The 12766-nt window shown below is 30.1% G+C and overlaps 1 protein-coding gene across 7 annotated transcripts; it reads right to left on the bottom strand.

Annotated features, from left to right (window-relative positions):
- Positions 1-5421: 5421 nt before the first annotated feature.
- LOC129302222 (disease resistance protein Roq1-like) lies at positions 5422-12369 on the bottom strand. Of its 7 annotated transcripts, none has more exons than XM_054940930.1 (6): positions 11799-12369; positions 8768-9986; positions 8371-8646; positions 7111-7620; positions 6384-6938; positions 5422-5765 (listed from the first exon to the last, which is right to left on the bottom strand). In XM_054940930.1, exons 1-5 carry the CDS (start codon positions 12278-12280, stop codon positions 6411-6413), a joined length of 3015 nt encoding a protein of 1004 aa, XP_054796905.1. In that variant the 5' UTR covers positions 12281-12369; the 3' UTR covers positions 5422-5765; positions 6384-6410. The 7 variants fall into 7 exon arrangements, with proteins under 7 accessions (XP_054796905.1, XP_054796906.1, XP_054796907.1 ...); XM_054940931.1 differs by having other exon boundaries at positions 5422-5759; XM_054940932.1 differs by having other exon boundaries at positions 5422-5741.
- Positions 12370-12766: the final 397 nt, after the last annotated feature.

Below are 12766 nucleotides of genomic sequence, written 5' to 3'. Positions count from 1 at the left end.
CAACAACGCCATATATAGATGAAAGTTGGTTATTAGAGCTAATCAATTGGAAAAATTATGCTCACTTTAAGGAATGGAATAGGTAAAGTAGAACCTGAACAAATGAAATTGGAAATGAGCATGTGAAGAAGATCCTATGGACAACTCTCTTTGGTTACATATGTTGGGATATTTAAGTCCATCAATGTAAATATATGTTTGGCAATGATGATCAAAGATTTACTTACGATGCTTTTCTAGTCTCTTTAGGGCTTGTATGGACAAGTAACTAATGAGCAATTGCCTATTATTAAATCCTTTTAGTAAGTCACAAGTGCAAATAAATCAAAATGAAGATGACTTTGTTAAGCTACATGTTGATGGCTTCGTTTACAGTGATGGAAGAAGCAATTGTGGAGGATACTTATGAGATGGCCACAATTAATACATGGATTTGTGGTTTCAGCTCCATATTGATCTCCATCCCCCTTGTAGTGGCAAAAATGATTGGCATTATACAAGGACTTAACTTGTGTAAGGAATGAACTTACTCAAAGTGGTAATTTTTTTAGATTGTCTTAAAGTGATCAACCTTATCATCCATGGTTGTGATGCCAGCTTCCTTTTCAAGATATTGTTGACCAAGCTAGATCCTTCTTCATGGAGAACCATATTCAATTTAATCATGTGTATAGGGACTGCAATAGAGTTGCTAATTACCTAGCAAGTCTATCTCACTCATTAGATGTTAACTTTTGCCTCTTTGATTATCATACATGCTAAAAATTAAGAGTGAAAGATAATAAAAGAGGATAGATTTGTCTTTTTCTTTTGATTTTTGTTGGTTAGACTCTATTGTCTAAGATTGATTAGTAATGCATTTCAGTTTTTCATTCAAAAAAAATATGACTAATAAAAAGGACCAAAAGAATTATCCATTTTATAGGGCCTTTGTAGGATAAGGGTTTTGGTAAGGTTAGAGTGTTTAATGATTTTATAAAAACAATTAACTTTCTTTTTAGAAATCACATTCAGTTACACTAATACTATGACATTCTTACCAATGTTAAATCTTTGTTGTATAAGGACAGGAGGGTGACTATAGAATTTATGAATAGGAAAACTAATTTTTGCGCTCACTACATGGCTGCAATTGCCTCAAACTAGATTAGTGATTTTCATAATTTTAACCATCAACTATTTTATTGTCAGAAGTTGGTAGATGATGAGAAGCATTCGACTTAGCTTACTTGTATTCTCTATTTTGATAATGTGATCATATTTTTTAGTCTTTGAAAAAAAAAGGTTTTGCATGGTTTCTTTTGTTATGAAATTAAGCAACTAGAAAATAAAGATGAGAAAAGTAGAGATAAGAGAATGAGAGAATGTTTTTATAGAGTATTGTGCCTTTCAATACAAATAGCATGCATTAGTTATATGCATAGTTTTACACATTCAAGGTTACACAAATGATAAAAGTAAATAAAGGGTAATAAACTCTCATGATGATGAGAGTTTCATGCAAGAAGATGAAGATGAAGAGATGAGGAAGATGGACATTCACTCTATTTTTAATATTTATAACATATTTATTATTCTTGTCCTTTGCAATAATAATGGACATAGCCATGGACAACAATATATTGGTCTTCCTTTGCTTGTGCATTGCATTTGCAAACCAACTGGATATTTGAAACCCGATCACATGCGTCCACATTGTTTTAGATCAATGCCTCCCAAAATTTATACATTTAAAAAAATCTAATTTAAAAAGAGTCCGTCATACACTACAAAAATAATAAATTAGTGACAAAATTTTTGTTCGTCGCTAATCTTTCACTAATTTAGCGACGGAATTTAGTGATAGAAAGCGATGAAATGTTTCATCACTAAAATTTTATCATTTTTCCATTATTAATCCATCAAAAATAATTTAGCAAAGAAATTTACTGACAGAATATTCTATTGCTAATTTTTAAAATATCTTATTCTATTTTAGTGACGGAATTTATGATGAAAAATTCCATCACAAAATTTATGTCATAATTTCATTGCTAATAATTTTTAATTTTATTTTATTATTTATAGTATATATTTATATATAATTTATTTAATAATTTATTATTATGCTATAAATAAATAATTTAAAAATTATAATTCAAAATAATTTATTATTTTAAACTATTGTATATTAATAATAATAATAATTTAAATTGTATACATAATTCTTCTTATTAAAAAATAAAAATGAAAATGAAAAATATTATTAAATAAAAATTTTAAAAATTATACTCCCTCTATTAAAAGATGTAAGGTATTTTTAATCAAATCTCATCTCCTAATAAAGTAGTTACCTACTTTTAAACTAACTCTATCTTTTCATATTTACCTCTATTAAACACCCTACAATAAATATAAAGTCATTCATTAATAAGGGCACTTTGTTAAAAAACAAGTAATGATTACACCTCAAAAGATTAAAAATACTTACATTTTGAATATCCAACTTTTCAAAAAATGTTTTATATTTTTGAATGAAGAGAGTATATTATATAGATAAAAATTACAATATAATATATTATGGTAATAATTTTTTTAATTTAATATTAAATTTATTATAGAAAAATAATTTTTCAACATAAAATATAATATAAATAATTATTATATATAAATTAATTTTACCATATTAATAAATAAATATAATTTTAAATAAATAAGTAAATTTAGATAATATATTTATTAATATATATGTGTGTGGTTAAATATTATCTATTTAATTTATTAATTAAGACTAAAAATTCTTTCAGCTCAACTAACAATAAGATAGATGTAAATGCACTAGGGGTATGAGGTTGTGAGTTTGAGCCTAGCTATGACACAATTGAAAGTAATAATATTTGACATGATAGTGAGGTGGCGTGACATGACTATGAGGTGGTGCTGAGGTAGCACTAGTCCACTAAGTGATGAGGCGATGATGAGGTGGTATTGATCCACCAGGTGACATGACAATAATGTTTTGATCAACCTAAAAAATTAGCGATGGAATAAATTTGTTGATAAATTTGTGATAAATTAGCAATAGAATGCATTCCGTTGTAAAATTGAAATATCTTATACTTGTTTACTGGTGGAAATTTTCCATCACCATAGCACTAAAATGCAATTCTGTTGCTAATTTATCAACAAAAATATTTTGTCGCTAACCTATTTAGCAACATAATTTTCACTTATTAGTGACAAAATTTTCCATCACAAGGCAGCTTTTTTTTTTTAAGTGATATTGGATGGAGAATTTAGGGATGTATTCCAATTAGATTTATGTTTAAACTAGTTTGATGAAAGTAATGAATACATATTAAATAGCAATGCGATGAGTAAAATAATTAAAGAAATCACTACATGATCAATAAATAATGTCTTATAACCCACAATTAAGTCGAATGACATATAAACACGCACCATACATCGGATAAAGAAGTCTAGAATAAGATATATTATTTGAGTTTTTTACTTGCACAAGGTGAAAGATTATGAAGTAAGATAAGATATTATTTTACATTTACAATATATACATGGTTGAGAAATTAATAAATAAAATAAATTATTTTTTATTTTCTTCATGTATAAACCAAAAAAAAAAAAAAGATGCAGATGCTGAAATTCTGTGCCTAGGAACCGGTTGCCAACTTGGAAGTTGGAATAGCTCAAATATGGATAATTTCTCCCCTAGGTTAGAAGACTTAGTTACTTCTAATTAGGTTTGTTTATTCTGCCTGTAATCTTGTTTGAATATTGAAAAAAATCCTTTTTTTATATCTATCAAAATGATTAATATTAATAATAGAATTTCCCTATATTCCTTTCCAGAGGCCTAGACCTTGCGAGTACATGCGCTGCTCAGTGCCCATGTTCTTGCCACTATATAAGACGCGTATAATTTGGTGCTGTAATTACGCGCATTTCATCATAATTTTTGAAGTATCTATAAGAAAAATGACAATTAGAAATCTTATCAAAATATTAATGATAATTATAGACTCTAAATTATTAAAATCTAAATAACATACCATAACCTTTACTTGCAATAAATTATTTGTTATTGATTGATTTGAGATTCACAATGAATCTTAATAAATTTTCAGCTAATATTACAAATTTTTTTAACTATTTTTGTTAATTTTTTAAGTGATAATAAAGAATCACAAGTAATTAGCTTGCATTTTACAACTGACTTTTATTAATTCTCAACTAATGTTACAAATAATCCCAAATGTATTTAGTAAATTTTTTTAAGTGATTTATCTATATATTGAAAGCAAAAAATCATAAAGTAATTGAGTTGTGATTCATAATTAACTCTCATAAATTCTCAACTAATATTACAAATAATTTTAAGTATATTTACTTGATTTTTTAAATGATTTATATGTATATTAACAGTAAAAAATTGATATTCTTAACTAACATTCATAAATTTTCAATTAATATTATAAATAGTCCCAAGTGTAGTTAGTAGATTTTTCAATCAAGTGTTCAAAAATTTTTTAATTACAAGTAAAGATCATGGTCTTGTATTAAAAATTCAATAACTTAAGATATGTAATTGTCATTGATATTGTTCCATGTCACTAATTGTCATTTCCCCATATCTACATTCTATGCATAAATTTGTGACAGAATTTTGTGTCACACGAAAATTTTTGAAGAAAAATTTGCAAATTCATGAAAGAAAATTTCGTGGCTTCATAGTCTATGAAGAATTTTTTTTTTTTTATGGACATTGAAATTTTCCTAGTACAATTACTATTACTGCTGCTGTTATTATTTGTTTTCAAGTGTGAATTATTAATTCATGAAAAAAAATTTGTTGTTATTTGTTCCACTATTTTTTTATAAAAGAGATTTTCACTTCTATAAATATAAACTGAGATTTCAATACATTTAAAAATTTTATTAATGTAGTTCTTGCATCAAATTTATGAGAAAATGTTGAAGAAAATCCAGCTTTCTTACTGAAAGTATTATGAATTGCTTTCAAATACTAAGAATCCCAAATAATGGAAAAAAGAATCGGCAGATAATAAAAATAAATTGTTATAAAAAGAATAGATTTCATGTCCAGCCACACAAAACATCTTTACATATGTTAAAACGTAAATGAATGGTAAAATAAAGAATTAAACTATATTTTTAATCGAAGAAACTATGTACTAAATAACTTTGTTTATATTTATAGCAGTTTCAATCCAAGATAAAAGAGGAGAGTTGTGTTAGCTCTTAATAATCAATGTAAAATTTTGTTAAATCTTACATGGATATAGAAAAAAACCTATGCACTAAATATTATACATTTGTGACAATAATTAACAAAAGTAATCATGCATGCATTATATGAAAAATTAAACTTAATAATTAATATATAATAAAAAGAATGACCATAAAATTTGAATTTGGTTCATGCTGCATACAACTTCAACAATGTCTTCAGCTATTTTTGCTTCTTGCCAATAGAACATGCACACCAAATTAAATGAAGAAACTTAAAATTGTAAAGAGCTGGATGTAACACATCGATCGTAAAGTGATGGACGATCATCTGCTTGAAGATTTGAGGAAGAGATGACATGGGCTCAGATGTTAATTTTGTGCCTGGAATACATATATATATATATATATATATATGTATGCGCTAATGAAACGCATGTTTGGTTCTACAACAGAATTCGCAGCTTCCCTTCATGGAACGAGCATGTCCTGAACTAGTCAATAATGAACGACTGAAACTTTTCAACAGAGGAAAAACATGTAATTATTGCAAACACGAAAAATGAGATAAAAAAAATAAATTACAAGAAGGAATAGAAACATTCATATTGCTAATGATAATGATATGTACGGATTTGAAGCCACTTATGATATTTGCCCCTCTAATTTTTTTTTTTAAAGAAACATTCATCTTAATTTCCATATATGTGTATATTGAATATTATAAATCTAATTATATTAGATGTACAGGTAATTAAAATATGATTACAAGATATTAAAAATATTGAACTCTACTATTAAAAAAAATATTGAACTCTTAAGATTATCTCCTTATGCTTCAGCAAAACAAGCCTACATGTGACAGCAACCACTGTCATGTCTTTAACCAAAGAAAAGCTTTTATTTTTTATGAACAATTTTTAAAAGAAATTTGGAAAAAAATTCCATCATAATTTTTTTATGGAAAAGACATTAATTTCATTTTTCCAGCCACCTACAATGAAATCAACTATTTACGTGAGTAATGGAGTAGATGCGAGGACAAATGCTGGGGAAAGAGAGGGAAGACAATTGATAGAAGAAAACAAATATAACGCCTTTTAATGTGAGAAGCACTTTGTAATTGCTTTCATTACCTGGCAATATATCGCGGCATGATGTGTTCATCTCCCTTCATCAAAATGTTTCTGACATGTCAGACGCCATCTGCAGTTCACTATTTTCCAGTTCGCGAAAAGTCCCAACTTAGCAGCAGGATTGGTTGGGAAAGAAAGTGTCAAATGAAGTTGAATGCCTACACCACTTGGATGTGGTCTACAGTCCTCCTTCTTAAATGGATAATATCCCACATATACTCGATGGACAAAATAATATTTTGCACTGTTAATCTCTTTATTTGCGGTTCTTTTATTGGTATGACAATAATCTTGAAACTTCCAATTCACTGAAAAACATTTATCATTTCCATAGGAACGACATCCGAAAATAAGGGCTACAGCAATTCCCCAGCATTCTCCATTATTAGCATCAGCCCTGTCACAAGGTATGTTTGCCGTTATGGTTAGCACTTCTTCACTTGAACTACTCTCTCTACTCCGACAATGATCCTCTCCTTCAAACCATTCAGGAATTCCTACTCTCCAAGGGAATCCAAGTGGGACGTAGTAATCATAAAAAATGTGAATGGGACCCTGCAAAACACTAGCATGTTGTCACGTATAAAATAAAACACTATCAAGTATCAAATATTAAATACTGGCTACCAAATGCTGTTAATTAGTGTCGATTTATTGAAATCAGAATAAAATAAAAGTATAACCTAAGAAACATCGTTAACTACATAACATGGAGAAAATGAAAAACCTTAGATACACGTGATCCCGAGAGGTATTTTGCAACTGCTTCTTTGGGTTCCAACAAATCACAATGAGTCGCTGCTATAATTAAATTTGGAGGAAGCTCGGGAACTTTCTTAAGCTTGTCGCATTCGTACAAATCCAAAAATTTGAGATTTATTAAATGAATAATTGACAAAGGAATTTCTGTGATTGATGCTCCCCACCCACTTAACAAGTATAGACTTGTCATATTCTTCCCAAACTCTGGAAGCTTCTCAAGCTTTTTGCATCCTCTAAGATTAAGCACCTCCAGATTATTCATTTCCAGACAACTTGGAAGTTTAACAAGATTTACACAGTCTTCCAAACTCAACTCAACTAGTTTCTTCAGTTGTCCAATAGATTCATGAACACCAACTAAATTATGGCAGTCATCAAGGAATAACTTCTCAAGGTTTGGGGTTGCACTAAAATCCGGAGTTTCTATTAGATCTCCAGATTCAGCCAAATTGATGATCCTTAGCTTATCTAAACGCTGGCCAACATATAAGACACAGAAGCAAAATGAGAACAATTAGTATTTTCAAAAGTTAAAAGATAATATGTGTTTCCATATGTGTGTATAACTTACAGAGCAAGGGACGCCCCGGTCCCTCCTCAACTAAAGGACAATGGATCTGGATCGTCCAAATTTAATTTGGATGGTCCAGATTTAAAATATTATTTTTTATATTCATAAAAAAATATAAAAATTTAATAAATGCTTGACAACCAATCTGGATAGTCCAGATTTAATATGAATGGTTCAAACTTAATATTAAAAAAATTTATAATTTGTATAAATTGGCAATACAGATATTGTGCAGATTTAATATTAAAAATATAAAATTTTTACAATTTTAATAGTAAATTTGGATTATCTATATTAAATCTGGACTCTCAACAAGAATTGGTAATCATATTTAATAATTTTTATAATATTTATAAATTGATTATCCAAATATGCTCTAAAAATACAAGTTTAATATTAAAATTATAAAAACACTTAATCTTAATATTAAATTTCTACAATCTATATTAAATCTTAGTTGCTCAGATTGGTGATACGATTTAATAAAATTTTTTATAAATTTATTTATTTCAATAAACGTAAAATTAAAATTAAAACATTTAATTTGGACCGTTAAGATCATCTATAGAGAGGAGAGGAGGGGTAGTGGAGGGATGGTGAGGAGGAGAGAAACCGAGTCCATAACTTATTTAACATTAGGGAAGGAAAGCATACCGGCGCTCCATTCCATAATCTTTCTATTTTGCTAGAACGCAACTCAAGGCTTTCAAGTTCACACAACTGATCAATTGATGGTAGAGATTTCAGAGCGTAAAAATCCCATCTGAGAAATTTTAATGAACTAGGAAGAACATTGAGATTCCGTGAAAGACAAACACCACTCAAGTCCAAAAGTCTAAGATTTTCCATCTTCAAAAAGCAATCTGGGTGCCACTCCGCTTTAAATTTTTGAGCTATATTCAAACATATGCTTTGAACTTTTTTCGTTCCCTGTAATAAATGTGTGCGCACATGAATTTAAGATGATGAGAGATAACAAAATATCAAGCGAAAGAGGAAGATACTGCCATGCATAAATTAACTATAGCACACTTAAAAATCAAACTCTTGCCTTATTTCTTTTCAACATGTGATCAATCTCCTCTAGACGCCACAATCTGCTACGTTTACAGGCATCACTTGATTCTCGCAAAACAATATTCCTTCCCATCTCTTGAAGCAAATCGTGCATTGTAAGATGATCTTGTGGATAATAATATTCAAGCTGTTCTCGGTCTATGAAAATTTCCCTTCTCATCTTTCGAAGCCCATCATCCATATATTGATGTACATTGCAATATGAACCCCAATTATTCCCCAAACTTTGTGATTTGAAGGTACTTAACAATGATTTCTCAATCAGAACATTAATTCCAATTACTGAATGAAGACCACATATTTTTAATATATCTGTCACTTCAGCCTTCGATGTTCGAATGAACAAACATGCAATATCTAAAAATATATTTCTGTACTGTTCATCTTCTAATCCTTCATAACTGATGCAAAGTTTGCTAAAGATATCCTTATGTAAATTTTCCTTCAACTTGTCTAATGCGTCTCTCCATTGAACTGGATCTCTATTGCAAAGAAATGACCCCAAGACTTCAAGAGCCAAAGGGAGTCCGCAAGCATATTTAACTACTTCTTTCGAAAAATCCAAATAAGCTTCCTTAGGCTCATCCTTTTTAAATGCTTTATGGCATAAAAGCTTAAGGGATTCATCTTCATTCAACTTTCCAACACCATACTCTTCAAACTGTTCATATTGTGTCAACAATTGTTTATCTCTAGTAGTCATTATGATTTTGCTCCCTTCACCAAACCACTCTTCAGTTCCAGCCAAATTGTCCAGTTGGCTTTTATGGCTGATGTCATCAAGAACAATAAGAACCTTTTTATGGCACAAGAAACCTCTTATTTTCTTTACTCCATCATAGGCATCATCTATTTTTGGTTCTCTTAGTCCAAGGCCTGAAAGAAGCTTTTTTTGTAAGTAAACTAAGCCACTCTTTTCACAATCCTCCCTTAAATTAGCAAGAAAACAGCTAGCCTCAAACTTGCTTTGAAGTGCATCATAAACAACTCGACTAAGAGTGGTTTTGCCTATACCGCCCATTCCCCATATCCCTACGAAGCATTTATCACCCAATCCTATCTTTAAAAGGGAGATAATTCTATCCACCTTTGATTGAATGTCTCCAACTAAATGTCCAAAATTAGATGGCAATTTCAGACATAATTTGTTCCAGACAGATTTCACAATGTCTTCAACAATTTCCGCCTCATGTCTGCTTTGACCGAAGAATATTTAGTGATTATGCTTGTAAAATGTAAATTTCAATCAAATTAAAGGAGAAATGAGAAATTAAATAGGCATATTGGATACATGGAAGCAATGGCGGGGCCACATTAGGTTGAGGAGGTGCAATATATAAAATTTACAACTTTATACCTCCTACTCTTGATATTTTTACCCTCTAAATTAAATAAAAAATATTTAGGCTCAAAAAATTATTAAATATATAATATTTTAATAATTTAGATAAAATATGAAGAGTATATTTATAATAAAAGATTCAATATAATTTTTTAAAATAAAAAATGATGATAAAACTATTTATATTATTACAATTTTAGTCTTAATATAACTGTTATTTCAAAAAAATTAATTTTTTATTAAATTATTTCACATCCTTTAACTCAGAGTCCTGACTCCGTATAGAAGGATATAAAGGAGAGGAAAAATAAACCCCCCCCCCCCAATATTCAGCTGCAACTGGAGACAAGCCTTTGATTAAGGTAAATATATTAAGTTGACACTCCATTTTTTCTTTTAACCATTGCATCAGCACGACATTGTCAGAATTTTTGGATCGCTTCATCAAATTGAGTCTTGGACGACCGATTAAGTTGACATTTCTGACTTGACCTATGACAGACAATATGCGATGTCCAAAAGAAACAATTCAACTTATTTGAGAAGGAACCACAACAAAGTAGGCCCAAAAACATATGAGAATTACTTTCTCACATACGACGATATCTTATAAGAAAATCATTCGATTGCCCAAAATGCCACATGACCACTGAAACTGTTTTTATAGCAACTGAGAATTGTTATAAATCAAAGAAAAATGTCAAAAGCTCGACCACCTCATTCTTGTTCCGGTTCAATGTATTTCAATCTTTTTTTTTTTTGGCTAAACCATCAAATCTCTATTATTACAATTATAATGAAACTAACAGAGATATTCATATTTACAAGGGAGAATCTCACTTAATGTCCCCAAAATACAAAAAATTTTATTTAGAGCTCAATGAAATTGGAAAATGTACTACAATTCCAAGAGCCTTTCTTGTAAATTTTGTAGTAGTTGAAAAGATGTATTTGCTATTGTCTTAATAGAATATTCATATATATACAATACAAGGTACAGGAATCCTCAATACAATATTCATGAATACACAATACATATGGTAGATATTAACTTTAAGTATGTTATTTTAGTGAACATATATTTTCATTATGGAGTTTATATTGTACAAATGTCACATATCTATATATACTCACTATGTTAAGAATTAATGGATATCTTGCTGCATATTCATGAACATTGTGTAAACTATATATGTTCACTAAATGTAAACTATGTTCACTCAATGTATTATGCATTTAAGAATATTGTGTTAAAAAATTTATAAATATTGTATCGTGTATATATGGATATGTTGAAATAAGGGCAAATGCATCCTTTTATGCACAACAAAATTTACAAGAACCCTCCAACCTACTGGACATTTTCAAATTCTATTAAAATCTAAATGTAAATTTTGTGTTCTGAGGCCCTAAGTGAAATCTCCCTATTTAGAAATACTATAGTTGACACTTGACAGCTTTCTGCTAAGTCTTGAAAGTTGATGAAGAGAATATGTATCATTCTATAACAAGTATATATTTGACATGTCATTTAAAAAATGTCACACATAGATAATGATGAAAAAATTTGATCTAAAAAGAAAGAGATTAAAAAAAAATTAAGAAGCAACGATTGTGGGAATAGAAAAACAAAAAATTGGGTAAGAAATTAAGGATAACTTACTTATTACTCGTATCCCAGCCAGATAATTTGGCAATCTTTCTTAAAGCTTTTCTCCATCTTCGCACTTTAACATCTGGAAATCTAACTTCATGCTTCTCAAAAGCTGTTGCAAATTTTCTTTTTTGATGTCGAACATCAGATGGATCTATGCCATAAAAAACTGGAAAAACTGTTTGACCGGAGGCCTTTTTGGATTTTAGGATCTTCCGCAGTTCATCCAAACACCAAGAAGAAGCAGCATAATTCTTGGAGAGCACAACAATGGCAAACATGGATTGCTCAATAGCTTGGAGGAGTTCGTCCTTAATAACATGTCCTTTGTGAAGATCTACATCATCCCTGAAAGTTACAATTCCTTGTCGAAGCAAAGCAGCATACAAGTGATCGGTGAAGTTGGTGCGAGTATCGGTGCCTCTGAAACTCAAGAAAACATGATATCTCATCGGAGAAGTTGAGGCAGTGGAAGGACCTGGAGCAGCCATTGGAAGAACGTTTGGGCAAACTGGTAAAAGGGAGTCAAATATTCAGGGACTGAATGAACTGTGAAGAAGGAAGGTCACTTTTCGGTGCGCGGAGGCAGCTTTTTGGCGTGGAAAACACTTTACCCTTTGGTTGCTTTTTTTTTTTTCGCCCTTTCTCCGCTGTTTTCAGATGGGTGGGTCCCCTTTCGTGTCCTTTTTCGTTGATCGTGGGACTTTTGAGTCGTCCATGTCCCCTGTGAACTGGCTTTTTGACAAGAATGGGGAACAAGGTTCCCTTAACTTAGGCTTCAGCATGGTTCGTTTATAATTTATTATTCTGGTCGTTTGCAATAATAGTGGACACAGCCGTAAGCCACTAACGACAATCTCTTGGTTCTATGCTTGGCATTGCGCTTGCAAAGCTGATGGACATTTGGAAGGAACCCAATCACACTTCACTTTGTTTTGGATCAATTTTTCTCCCAAATTTGTACATCCAAGAAATCT

Source organism: Prosopis cineraria, unplaced genomic scaffold (assembly GCF_029017545.1).
Source record: "Prosopis cineraria cultivar Desert tree isolate PC_DT_omini unplaced genomic scaffold, ASM2901754v1 PC2, whole genome shotgun sequence".
In the NCBI taxonomy this organism is placed as follows: Eukaryota; Viridiplantae; Streptophyta; class Magnoliopsida; order Fabales; family Fabaceae; genus Prosopis; species Prosopis cineraria.
The sequence above is the reverse complement of the archived record's forward strand: the minus strand, read 5'-3'. Positions and strand labels throughout refer to the sequence as shown.

What these genes read in the sequence shown, in the direction of transcription:
- LOC129302222 (XM_054940929.1), bottom strand. Translation starts at nt 12,280, where the DNA reads ATGGCTGCTCCAGGTCCTTCCACTGCCTCAACTTCTCCGATGAGATAT. An exon ending in GGCTGGGATACGAGTAATAA is followed by an intron (nt 9,987 to 11,798) that starts GTAAGTTATCCT and finishes CGGTCAAAGCAG; the next exon opens with ACATGAGGCGGAAATTGTTG. An exon ending in ACATGTTGAAAAGAAATAAG is followed by an intron (nt 8,647 to 8,767) that starts GCAAGAGTTTGA and finishes CATTTATTACAG; the next exon opens with GGAACGAAAAAAGTTCAAAG.